We start from the raw sequence: 13421 nt of genomic DNA, 5'->3' as shown, positions 1-13421 counted from the left end.
CGGGGGTGCCGGGGGTGGGGTAGGGGGTCCGGAGGCGCGGCATGTGGGGGAGGGGCAGGTGCGGGTGGTGCGGCGGATGGGGAAGGGGGTCCGGAGGCGCTGCAGGTAGTGGAGGGGCAGGTGCGGGGGTGCCGTGGGTGGGGGAGGCGCTGTGGGTACTGTACCTGCCAAAAAGGTAGTTGGAGGGTATGCAGTAACAGGGCCAGGGCAGGGGTAACAGGGTCAGAACAGGGGTGACGGGGCCAGGACAGGGGTGACGGGGCCATGACAGAGGTGACGGGGCAAGGACAGGGGTGATAGGGCCAGGATAGAGGTAACAGGGCCAGGATAAGGGTGACAGGGCCAGGATAAGGGTGAAAGGGCCAGGATAAGGGTGACAGGGCCAGGATAAGGGTGAAAGGGGCAGGATAAGGGTGACAGGGCAAGGCCAGTGGTGACAGGGACATGACAGAACACAGGGCGCGGGAGAGATTGGTATTAGGGACATAACAGTGGTGACAGACAGATGTGTCTTACCGGAGTCACTGCTGCTGGCTGCTGCTGTTCCACTCCAACCTGTTGGGATCTGTTGCTGGTGGAGACTTGGCATGGCTGACTCTCTCAGGCTGGAGTCCTGCTTCCTCTGCCCGTCCGCATCCCCCCCCTCCTCAGTCACACACCGCGGATACTGTGGTAAGGGGAGACTGGGAGTGACTGGTTAGCCCCCAGGAGACGCTGTGGCTGGAGGGAGGAGGGGGTCGGAGCCTGCAAGCAGCGTGGACTTCTGCAGCACTGTCCGCCGGCTAAAGTGTGTGAAGGAGCTGGGCGCACCTCACTGCGGGTGTCAGCGCTGCAGCTAGCGGTGGGGTTGCCGGGCTGGAGATAACAGAGCCAGTACAGAACCTGCACAGCGGCAGGTGCCCCATAAAACTGCAGCTAAGAAGCGTCGAGTGTGCCAGAAAGTGACGCTCCTCCGTGCCAGAGAGACCCTGCTGAGTTTGCTGATGTGGGGGGTCAAGCACACAGTGAGCCGGTGCCCGTCTGTCTGTACGGCATACCCCCTCACACACCCCCATACCTCCCAACTGTCACGATTTTCGTGGGACAGTCCCATTTTTTGGGGTCTGTCCCGCTGTCCCACCCACGGGCCGCAGTGTCCTGATGTGGGGGGGGGGGGGGGGGAGTTGGGAAGCTCCTGTACTCGCTGTTCTGTTCTGTTCTGTAGTGGAGACAGAGGGAGAGGGGGCATCAGGGGGTATGGATTAATGGGGTAGTCCGGCAGCAGAGCCTGATTATGGGGGGGGCCCAGGGTGTACATACCGTGGGCCCCACAGTTTTAGGGGGCCCCCCGGCAGGAGTAGCTCTGTACCAGCTCTGAAGCTCCCCCGTCCTGCGAGCAACAGCAGCAGCATTGTGCTACAGTCAGCACACGCTGCTGCGTATTAGCAGGTCTGTGGTGTTGCAGGGAGGCAGCAGCCTCCCTGCTTTCTTCTGCCTGTGCGGGTGTGTAGGGGGAGCGACCACCCCCTCTGGATTTACCCCTAGTTGAGGGGCCAAAATCCCATAAAAAACACACAACGGAATTTGCATAAGGGGGCGTGGTCACGCATTCGCAATTAGGCCACGCCCCCAAGCACACACAGGCACAGCAATGAGATAGGGCCCCCCTGTCTCAAGTGCCCTGGGCCCCCCGGACTCATAATCTGCCCCTGGGGGCATGCCAGCAGCTCAGAGCGCTGGGCATGCCCCCTCACTGACGAAAACGGGGGCGTGGCTCACAATCGCTGGTCCTCCGTGAAGCTATGCCCCTTTTAAATGACCACGCCCGTTTTTGCCGCACGCGTGTCCCTCCTTCTGCCTGAAGAAAGTTGGGAGGTATGCACCACTGTCTGCGTGAAGAAAGCTGGGAGGTTTGCACCAGGGATGTGCAGTCAGGGGAGGCAGTGCCTCCCCTGTGATTAATTATTAAAATAATAAAAATAAGATACTTATGACACATATTCTGTGTCATAAGTATCTTCTTTATTGAATTCTAATCATTTTCTAGCTTTAAAGCAGTTTGGGAGGCACTGATAGCAGTGCCTCCCGTGAATAATGGGAACGGGGACAGTGCGGGGGGCGGAGCCTAGCACTGGGCTGTAAAAGCACATGAAAAAACATAGGGAAAGCGGCACTGTTCCAAGTGCCTCGCTGACAGGGACACCACCCCCATGTCAGCGAGGCACCTGTGATTGGACAGCGGATCCAGGGCTGGTCCAATCACCCACATGCAGCGCTGGAGGCGGCGGGACCCGGCGCTGATGATAGCCGGGAGTAGCGGTGGGCCTTCAGTATGTGCGGCTCCCCCCCCCCCCCCCCGTGTCCTCCTGCTCCGGCTCCCGCTCACCTTACCAGCAGCGGCGGTCCTGCGGAGCGTGCAGCTCTCTCCCGGCTCCCGATCACCTGACACTCAGGCAGCAGCGGTGGCCGTACAGTAAGTGCGGCTGTCCTCCTCCTCCGGCTCCAGCAGCAGCAGCAGCAGGTTAGTTTGCGTCTCTCTCTCTCTCCTCTTTCTCTCCCCCCCCCCCCCCCCCCTGTGGATATGCATACCTCCCAACGTGACCCTATCTAGGAGGGACACAATGCTCTGCTCCTGGAGTTCCCTATTCATTTATGATTCCCATCACCTGTGCTGAAACATCTTTCTAATCCATTGACCTGTTCAGCACAGGTGCTGGCAATCATAAATTAAGAGAAAAGTCCAGAAGCAGAGCATTGTGTACCTCCTGGAGAGGGTCATGTTGGGAGGTATGGATATGTCAGTATAATGTTCATTTTTACAGGTGCCTCTACCCCTTTGGATTCTACTGGACAAGTGGACGTGACCGGCGTGGGATGTAGGTAAGTATGTGTGAGTGCGTAAGTGTGCTTTAATAAAATTTTACTGTCACGGTGTGTGTGTTTGTGTTTTTATTTGGGTATTTTTTGTTGTTGTAGAACTACAGGTACCAGCAAGCCCGTTATTTCCCCGCCTGCTGGTACTTGAGGTTCTCCAAGTACCAGCAAGCGGGGGGAGGCTTGCTGGGCCTTGTAGTTCCACAACAAAAAAACAATATTCTTTTTTTACACACATGGCTATCAGCCCAGCACCCACCACCCAGGGGTGTTGGGGACAGCCTCGGGCTTCACCCCTGGCCCTTGGGTGCCTGAAGGGGGGGAACTCCTTTATTTAAGGGGTCCCCACTCCTCCAGGGTACCCCGGCCAGAGGTGACTAGTTGGGGAGGTAATGCCACGGCCGCAGGGACCTACATAAAAGTGTCCCCCGGCTGTGGCATTATCTCTCTGGCTAGTGGAGCCCAGCGCTGGTTTTAAAAATACGGGGGACCCCTACATCTTTTGTCCCCCGTATTTTTGGAACCAGGACCGGTCTAAGAGCCCGGTGCTGGTTGTCTAAATACGGGGAACCCCTGTCCAATTTTTCCCCCAGTATTTAAACAACCAGGACCGGCTAAAAGAGCCCGAGGCTGGTTATACTTAGGAAGGGGGACCTCACGCATTTTTTTTTAACCCATTCAGACCCTTCTCCATTAAGTTAATGGAAGCCCTGGACAACAAAATTGCATTCATGTCCTCCTCCCTCGCCCTTCCCAGTCCCAAACACTCTTTTTATTTTCTATAAAAATTTATAATATATCACAAATATGATGAGCAGGCAGGCAGCGGGCATTGGCGGCATCGGACTGAGATAGAAATTAGTGGCGGAGGGCTGGGTCAGTTGATTGTGGGCGAGTTTGTAAGCCATTGGCGGTGGCAGCGGGTATCGGCTCAGAGGCAGTAGCGGGCATTGGTTAGGGGTCATCGGCAGGATTCGGCGGACATTATGGCTGTAGTGCCTCACTAGCCACTGACCTCACCGCATGCCACTGGTTTGCACCCCTGCCTGTGCCATGCCCATACCATCTGCTTCTGCTCCTAGTCTCCTATAGATTTGCCCAGATCTGTGACTCATTTGACTAACTCTGCCCAGTGTTGTGACTCCACCCAGCATTAGCAAATGAGGCACAAAGTCACAGATCTGGGCTATTATATTGGAGATATGATAAAAACAATTTCCCAAATGCACTAAATAGAACGTATTTACACAGATTCTACCAGCATTATATTCCATAAGCATGAGTTGTATACTGGAGAATGTTTGTATCTGGGGACCTGTAACAGACACCCCTCACCAAATAGTCATCCAAACAAGAGGACCAAGGCCAATTAGTAAAAAATTATTTTAATAGCATACATTTGAATAGGTGGAATTTTCCATATAATTCATCATATAATATTCACAAGAATCTTATAAAAATGTCAATAAAATACAACCAATGCGTTTGTTATATTATGTCGATTCTAGATACTCATCTCTTACAAGGTGCGAGCTCAAGAGGGAATATCTTCACAAACTAGGTTGCGAACTTCTGACTGACAAACCCAAGGCGTTTCGTCTTATCGACTTCATCAGGGGTAACTTGTTTGGGAATAAAGGAAACTAATTTTTTTGTTTAAGAAGGACTGATGTCCTGAATAAAAAAAAACTAAGGTTTTATGAATGGAATGAGAAAGTCTAAAAATAGGTGCCTACCGAATTTATAAAGACAGGCTTATTTATCATCAGGTTTATGTATGAGCAGGGCCGGCAAGAGAAATCTTGGGGCCCGGTACACCAATTTCTCCGGGGCCCCCCACCCTGCCTTGACTCCCCCCCCCTTATAAAGTACAAAGTCGCTGTAAAAAAATTATATATATATAAATTATATATATATATATACACACACACACACACACACACACACACACACACACACACATATACTGTATATATATATATATATATATATATATATATAAAATATACAGTATATATATTATAATTTATACATATATATATACACACACACACACATATATATATATATATATATATATATGGTCCTTGTATGGGCGGCATACAAGGACCATATACACAGATGCAGATCTGAGGGGAGGGCACCGGAGCAAGGTGAACGGAAGTCCGGAGTGCCAGGGACATATTTTGTATATATATATATATACACACACACACACACACATAGAACTCACCATACACACATTTATATAGAATAATATGGCAGTACCTTGACATAGTATACAGTATGACAGGCTGTGAGGGTGCCATCCAGGCACGTAAGGAGCAGGGTTGGACAGAGGTAGTGCTGCGGGCAGCTGCTATAAGGAGCCCTGACTCACACAGTCAGTGTAGCCTGTGTTTGCTGCTCTACTGCCCGGCTCTTCAGCGGCAGCGGCAGCAGATCGTCAGACAGGGACGGGGCGGCAGAGAGGCATGCCGCAAGCATAATGAAGGCAACAAAGCGAAGACCAACCAGACCAAGCAAGTGATGGGGCCCCCCTGAAGCTCGGGGCCCGGGAGGGTTGTCCCCTTTGACCCCCCCTGTCGCCGGGCCTGTGTATGAGAGCCATATCTGAAATTGAATATAAAGCACATTATTAGATGTGTTTATTATTAGAACTACTTAAATGATTTTAATTAAATATAGCGGAACATACCTTAAATATAAGGATAATTGGATCTCTAATCAAGCTCCTAATGGGAGCTTAATTGACGGTTCCTTTTAGGGATACTGGCAGTCCTATATTGGTGTTTATACAAACTACCTATTGAAAAGGAGAGAGGAGATCTGATGTAGACATGATAATTAAAAGGTCTCCAACCAAATATATGTATTAGATGTACTGTAGTTTATTAAGTACCAAAAAATAACATACCTTAAAGATACTTAATCCTTAATAAGGTCCCTTGTGGGGGCTATTAATTATAGTTCCCTTTATGGTGCTGACAGTCATATGTCGGAGATTTTGGTAAATGTCCTGACAAAAAAGAGAAATTTGTATGTATATCGCAAAGTCTATGTGAATAGATAAAATAGGTGTATATTCCCATTTCAAATAACCGAATCTGCTATATGCATACCTGGATATGAAATCTATATCTTGTAATCAAGACTGTTTCAGATTCGGATGTTAGTCCATAAAAAATATAACTCTAAAAAAATCAGAGTTAATTTATTGGTTGGTAAAAGGTGTGTCAGTCATTAAATTAAATTAAATTAAACTACTACTACTAACCTGTATCATTTAAAAAAAAAATCTATTAATTCCTTTTCATAAGGTAACACACATATTATTTATTCAATAAAAAGGGGCACTGTTTTTTAATCCCTACTATTCATCACTTGAGAGTACTATGAAGGGCCATTGCTACTTAACTCTGTTAAAGCACGACGTGGTGACTTTTTCATAGAGAACTGCTGTATTGGAACCACTGCTGCAAACTATTTTTAACTGAATGATGGAGATAGCCCTGATGTCTCCTGTATTACAGGTTTGATGAATGCACATGATCCCCGCTATCCTAGTTTCTGCATGGTTTACCGAATAAAATAACATCATAAAGAGTATTCCAGCCAGCACTTGTGTGACCCAGCTGAGATCCCTTTCAGACTGGCAGCCCAGCCTGGCTTATTTATGGGTAGATGACATCACCGGAGGCACGTGCCAAGATGACGCTTAGAGATCAGATCTTCTCCAAGCACCGGCTCTTCTTATGCTGTGAATGGGTCCTGGCCCTCGCATCGACCAGGGACACCTATTCACACTGCAATGCCAGCCGGGTTGAACCCGTGTTCAATCCTGCTCACTACCCGAGTTGAAATGCCAGGCCGCTGGACCCAGGTTACTTCAACTGGGTGCTTTCATACTGCACAACATCCCGGGTTGCTGTGCATTCACGTTACATAACCCAGGATATAGCAGGGCGTGTGACAAGGGTGTACGTTTCAACATTTCTACTTAGAAAAATAATATACAGAATGGATTTTACATTTCTGGTACATGTAGTTACGTGTAGTCCAATAATGGAGATGTTAAACCATTATATGCTAATTATAGATAATGAAATTATAGCTTTGTAAAGCATAAATTAAGATTACTATTTTATTTTTATTTGACAATAATGCAAATGCATCCTAAACTGAATTATAAATGTATTTTATCACTGTTCTTGAGTACATATTGTCAACACAATGTCACATAATCCACCGTCTAAAGTAATACCATATCTGCAGGATGATAAATAAGTTAATACAACAAAATAATTTACAACCAGTAAGTGTGGTCTGAAGATGCCGGCTTGTGTGTGTGTGACCACCTTATGCAGTGCCGTAACTAGACAATTTAGTGCTGTGTGCAAGAAACAGGATTGGCGCCCCCCCTCCATATAGAAAACAGGACCAGTGTGCACCAAAAACATAGGGGCGTGACTTCATGGCGAAGGGGTCACAAAATAACAACAGTTCTTATTACGCTGTACAGAAGTCTCCATTATTCAAATGACACCGCACAGTAGTGCCACTTACACACATTACACCAGGTAGAGCCCCTGTCACACATTATGACAAATAGAGCCCCATTTTACACATTACTGCAGGTAGAGCCCCATTTCACACACTTTTCCAGGCAGAGTCCCCTTTTACACAGTATGGCAGACAGAGTCTCCTTTTTTTACACATTAAGGCAGCAGAGTCCCCCTTTTACACATTACAGCAGGCACAGACCTACTCTTTACATATTACAGCAGGCAGAGTCCCCCTTTTTACACATTACGGCAGGCAGAGCCTCCTTTTATACACATTACGGTAGGCAGAGTCCCCCATTTATACACATTACAGCAGGCAGAGTTCCCCTGTTTTTACACATTAGGCAGGCAGAGTCCCCCTGTTTTTACACATTAGGCAGGCAGAGTCCCCCTTTTTTACACAATACAGCAGGATAGAGTCCCCTTTTTTACACATTACAGCAGGAGAGTCCCCTTTTTTTACACATTAGGCAGGCAGAGTCCCCCTTTTTACACATTAGGCAGGAGAGTCCCCCTTTTTTACACATTACAGCAGTGCGCCAGCGGTGCACTGTGGGCAATGCACCTCTGGCACACACCTAGTTATGGCTATGCAGTAACGTCTGTTAGTCACCTTACACCACACAGTGTTACCCCTTACAAATGTTACGGCACAGTACAGCTCCTTACACACAATACGCGTTATGACAGGAATAGGGGGGACAGAGAAAAGAGAGAAAGTGTGTGTGTGTGTGTGTGTGTGTGTGTGTGTGTGTGTGTGTGGAGAGTGAGTGAGTGTGTGTGTAAGTGTAAAGAGAGAGAAGGTATGTGTTAAGTCTTCCTTCCCCAACTGTTCCTCTACTTACATAACTTTTGCAATCTGTAGTACCCTCAGTTGGCGACTTCTGTGCTCCGGAAGTCCCTATCCACACAGTAGAAGATGGTAGGCAGGAGGGGAAAAGTGGGGGAGGGGGGGGGGGGAGGAGTACACGGGAAGCACACTCTGCTACTATAAACTACACAGCACAGCAGACAGACATGGGTGGGCGGGTCTTCGGGCAGACACTGATAGAAGGAGCTGAGGCCGGCGAAGGGGGGACAGGAGGGGGCGGAGCCTGCAGGTGGGCAGCCGCAGAGCTGCCCAGCTTGGTATGTAATATAGGTAATGGTGCAAGCAGCTCGGCACACCTCACCACGGGCAGCGCTGTAGCTAGCAGCGGACAGTGCCTGTTAGGTTAGGAGTCTGCCGTGCGGCGCGGCCCTGCGGGTTCTGTCAGCGGTCCTGCTCCCAGAGTGCATTTGCACTGTGTGCCAGGCACCGCTGGCCCATAGCTAGTTACGGCCCTGACCTTATGCAATAACAAGGAATGGAGAAATGGTCAATCTTGAATTGATTGTCTAGAACAACATGAGCTTGCATTGTCCTAAGTATACCAGGAAAGTATGTCACATATCTGTTTGCAAGCTTAATAAATAACTTTCACATTGCAAAACCATTACAAGCAATCTGCAGTAAATGTATCTATTTATTTATGTGTCCCTCCAATCACACAATCCCCAACCAAGCAGGAGGAAATTGGCCTCATTTGTCAAAGAAGGAAAGAGAGACTCTGTTGATATCTATTACTACCTAGTTCATCTCACACGTCAATGACATCTCACATAAGTCAAAATCTCACATAAGCCAAAATCGTAAGCACACATAGTCCATATCTCAAGAAAAGTTAGTCAAAATCGGTGGTGCTGGGCTCCGGGGAGTTCAGGGGAAATTGCAAGTGAAAATCGGGCATAGCAAGGATCTCACCGTGTGTACCCCTAAATGTATTTATCTATTTATTTATGTGTCCCTCCCATCACACAATCCCCAACCAAGCAGGAGGAAATTGGCCTCATTTATTCCCTGAAATCATGGAGATATTTGTGTGGCAGGTTAAACCAGTTCAGTTTGTGTAATATAACACACCTCTCATTATTTCAGCATTCAATCCTTGTTCCACTGACTTTTCTTACTGCCTGCCTTCTTGTTTTATTGTTAGTATATAGCTTGTCTGGTTGGATACAACTTTGTATTATACGGCGCAAGAAGATCTAATTTTGCATTTTATAGAGCAAGAATTAACATTGAAAATATGACAGCCACTGAGTCTAAAGAAATGTTACACATGGATTAAACTTTTAATTTTAAATTAGTTTCTTACATTAAAACGTATAATTTATCTGCCAGTATGTGGACACATTATGTGGGATTTATATAGGACATTTCTTCCATCCTTTGCACCTTTTTGGTGTGATATCATTTGCCAGATTCTGTTCCTGACTCTCAGCTCTCAAGTGCGTTAGAATACAAAGCATACACTAGTGTCCATGCTATCTACCTAGCTAGTGATTAAACAGTAGCAGCTGCAGTACAGCCCAGGTTTGAGCGCATTACGTCATTTGTATCATTCACATTGCAAGACCAGGAAAGTAGAATAAATTATTGCACTTTATTTAAAATCATACAAAATATGAGCAAAAAAATTTAATTATGAAAACATTTTTTTCAACTTAAAATAGGTGTCAGAATTTATAGTTGTGTTTCATTTTATATTATATTTTAAAACAATCACATTAAGGTAAGTATAAACTGTGCGGCATATGTCTGTGCCATATAAATAACTGGTAATAAATAATAATAAATAATATATCTTATGATGCTTGTTATTTAATAGTACAGTATGTAGCACTACAATGTAGAACAATGTACCAGCATACACACTATATGATCCGCTGTACAGAGGTGCAATGTATGGCTAGATGCTGCATGTAACTACACTGTGACGGCCATGGAATCACATAATTGGGCGTGCAGCACATCCGATAGGATGATTCAATGAACGACACCTGGGAACGATGGATTGGGGGTACACACTATCCATGGTGTACGCTATATCGCTCTGATCCACGTCAGACAATATATTGGACGATAAAACATATATAGTGTGTAAACAGCTTTAGACTGCTGATAATACTGTGTCATATGCTACAGTAACTTAAATAGCTTAAATAGTAAAAACGCTTAAAAAAACAACAACTCTTCATTTTCCAATTTACAATGTAACAATATACACAGTGCGCACACAACGTTTTCACACATATATAAACATACAGTATTAACACACGGTAAAACATTTTTGAGTCCCGCCTGCGGGACTTGTAGTACAAGTTAATAGGTAGGTGACTAATGCAGCATTTATTTCCATGTTACTACAGCACATCTTCCTTCATGTTCTTAGCACGCTCAAACAGCTGCATAATCCTAGCAGCCGGCACACAGCCTTCCCGTAATATACTGATAGTCCCTGGAAAGGAATATATATGTTAGCAGATACCATAACGTAACTGAGTGATGATGTTCTAATCTAAGTTATTAGACAGTTAATTGAATGGCAAGCACTGTTAAGAATATGTGTTAGAAGACAAAAAATAATAAATGAACATGAGACATATAAAAGCATAAAAACAATATGCTATGTTTGCAGCTCTTTTTTGGCTTATTTGTGGGGATGGATATGAATTTAGGCGATGTACAAGATACTTCTGGGGAGCGTTGGTGTCACAGTGTGGCCCTCATTCCGAGTCGTTTGCTCACTGCCGTTTTTAGCAGCGCAGTGATCAGGCTAAAAATGGGCTGTTCTGCACGTGCATACGGGCTGCAGGGCGCACGCGCTCAGTACTTTCACAAAAAAACTTTGCAATTTTACACAGGGCCGAGCGGCGCTTTTCAGTCGCTCTGCTGATCGGGGAGTGATTGACAGGAAAGAGGCGTTTCTGGGAGGTAACTGAGCGTTTTCTGGGAGTGTGCTAAAAAACGCAGGCGTGTCTGGGGAAACGGGGGAGTGGCTGGTCGAACGCAGGGCGTGTATGTGACGTCAAACCAGGAAACAAACAGTCTGCAGTGATCGCAAGCTAGGAGTAGGTCTGGAGCTACTCAGAAACTGCAGGGAAATATTTAATAGCAGAACTGCGAACCTTTCGTTAGCAAATCTGCTAAACTAAGATACACTCCCAGAGGGCGGCGGCCTAGCGTGTGCAATGCTGCTAAAAGCAGCTAGCGAGCGATCAACTTGGAATGAGGGCCTTTATTCTTAACAGCGCTTGCTATTCGATTAACTATCAAAATGTATTTTGCATACAAGCTGCTCACATTTATTAGCGCTAGATGTTACCCTGATTTCTAAGTTATTAGACAGACTGATATTTGGAAGAGTATTTTGTTTCCATTTGGTAGATTTTATGCATTGAAATAATGAAAGTTGTTTGCCTGGTCTGTCTATTGTTATAATGCAGAAATATAACCTGTAATAGTGATAGATTTGCAGAGAGAGTTACAGATATTTGAAGTCTGTGTAAGATAAAAGTATTCACCTTCATCTATTTTGGTGCAGATTACTACAGTTGATCCCACAAGTTCATTGGAACATCCATCACACAGAATCGCATCCAGTTTGTGGCTCAGGCGTCTGTAAAAAATGACATTTATAGTGTAATCATTGCACTGTATTGAGCAATGACTGAAAGTGCATTAGACATGCTAGAATACAATGGCAGATTGTCTCTCTTATCTATACTTATAATAAAACTGTGAGGTTTGGTTCTGTGCATCGCAGACATATACTACTAGGTACTGTTTATGAACTATGGAGACAAAACAAAAATTCAGAATTTTTGTGTCTGTTCATGCCGGCATCACACAAAAACTACTGGAGGAATTTGGATCATGTATTTACTATTGTATGGCTTAGTGACCTAGAAAGAAACTAATGTGACATCAGAGAGAGGAGCAATAAAGGAAAAACCAGACACTTGGCGCTCGGTGCGTGCATTGTGAAGGCTCCTCAAGTTCAAAATTACTATATGTACATACAGTAAGTACATACATATATATATATATATATATATACATAAATTGCACACCCTGCAAAATCCTCAGGGCTGCAGGCGGAGATCTTGGGACCAGCTGCTTCTCCCATGGGCAGCTTTACATGGCTTACTCACAAGTTAGTAGCCCCAAGTATCTTTTTGTGTTAATCCCTAAAGGAAAACTGCAAATATTGTTTACAAAGAAATGTTGTGATCAGTGTATACAATATAAAACATAGATCATAATATTAGATGGCACTACTGTCACTGTAAACTTAGTTCCGATCAGTAATATCAGACATCCACATGAGCAACGTCACAGGCAAATGATAGTCTCTAATGCAGGGATCCGGTCTCTAGAACGACAAGACTTAGGTCGACAATGTCTAGGTCGACAACTATTGGTTGACAGTAAGTAGGTCGACATGGTTTCTAGGTCGACAGGTACTATAGGTTGACATGTACTAGGTCGACATGAATTTTTGAAAAAAAAATTCTTCATTTTTTGAACTTTTTCATTCTTTACGATCCCTGTGGATTACACTTGGGAACGGTAACCTGTGCCGAGCGCAGCAGTAGTGGAGCGAGGCACCTTACCCGAAGCGAGGGGACACGGTGCATTAATTGGGGTTCCCAGTCACTCTACGAAGAAAACAACACCAATAAAAGTAAAAAACTCATGTTGATCTTTTTTCATGTCGACCTAGTACATGTCAACTTAGAGTCCCTGTCGACCTAGAAACCATGTCGACCAATAGTGGTCGACCTAGACACTGTCGACCAAAGTATAGTTTATCTAACATACCACAAACCCAGGTTCTACCAAAATGTATCATTTAAAGGGTTACTAAATATTCCTGTGTTTAATTGTGTTCAGGAGAGTTTGGACTTAAAAATGATTGCTATTTGAAAACATCGACCAGACTTGCCGTCAGTTCTCAGTGTTACACTTACCCCATAAGGTTAGAGCATGGAATTTGTGTATTGATTGACATTGTCATATTAGAAACTTTAATGGTACAATCATTTATAATTGATTTTGTAAACTTCTCATAAAAATGTTTTTAAAAAAGTTGGATTACAATCACTTTAAAATATGATATCTTGATAAATACAACAAAT

At 45.2% G+C, this 13421-nt stretch overlaps 1 protein-coding gene across 1 annotated transcript in view; it reads right to left on the bottom strand.

Moving 5' to 3' along the window:
* Nucleotides 1-10072: 10072 nt before the first annotated feature.
* The window catches only part of LOC134947472 (uncharacterized), a 21428-nt gene continuing 18079 nt past the window's right edge, over nucleotides 10073-13421 (bottom strand). The window contains exons 8-9 of the mRNA XM_063935555.1: nucleotides 11805-11899; nucleotides 10073-10738 (exon numbers count right to left, since the gene is read on the bottom strand). Of these exons, the coding sequence (XP_063791625.1) occupies nucleotides 10644-10738; nucleotides 11805-11899 (190 nt within the window). The 3' untranslated portion in view covers nucleotides 10073-10643. The remainder of the gene's footprint in view (nucleotides 10739-11804; nucleotides 11900-13421) is intronic.

Source organism: Pseudophryne corroboree, chromosome 8, assembly GCF_028390025.1.
Source record: "Pseudophryne corroboree isolate aPseCor3 chromosome 8, aPseCor3.hap2, whole genome shotgun sequence".
Lineage (NCBI taxonomy): Eukaryota > Metazoa > Chordata > Amphibia > Anura > Myobatrachidae > Pseudophryne > Pseudophryne corroboree.
The sequence above is the reverse complement of the archived record's forward strand: the minus strand, read 5'-3'. Positions and strand labels throughout refer to the sequence as shown.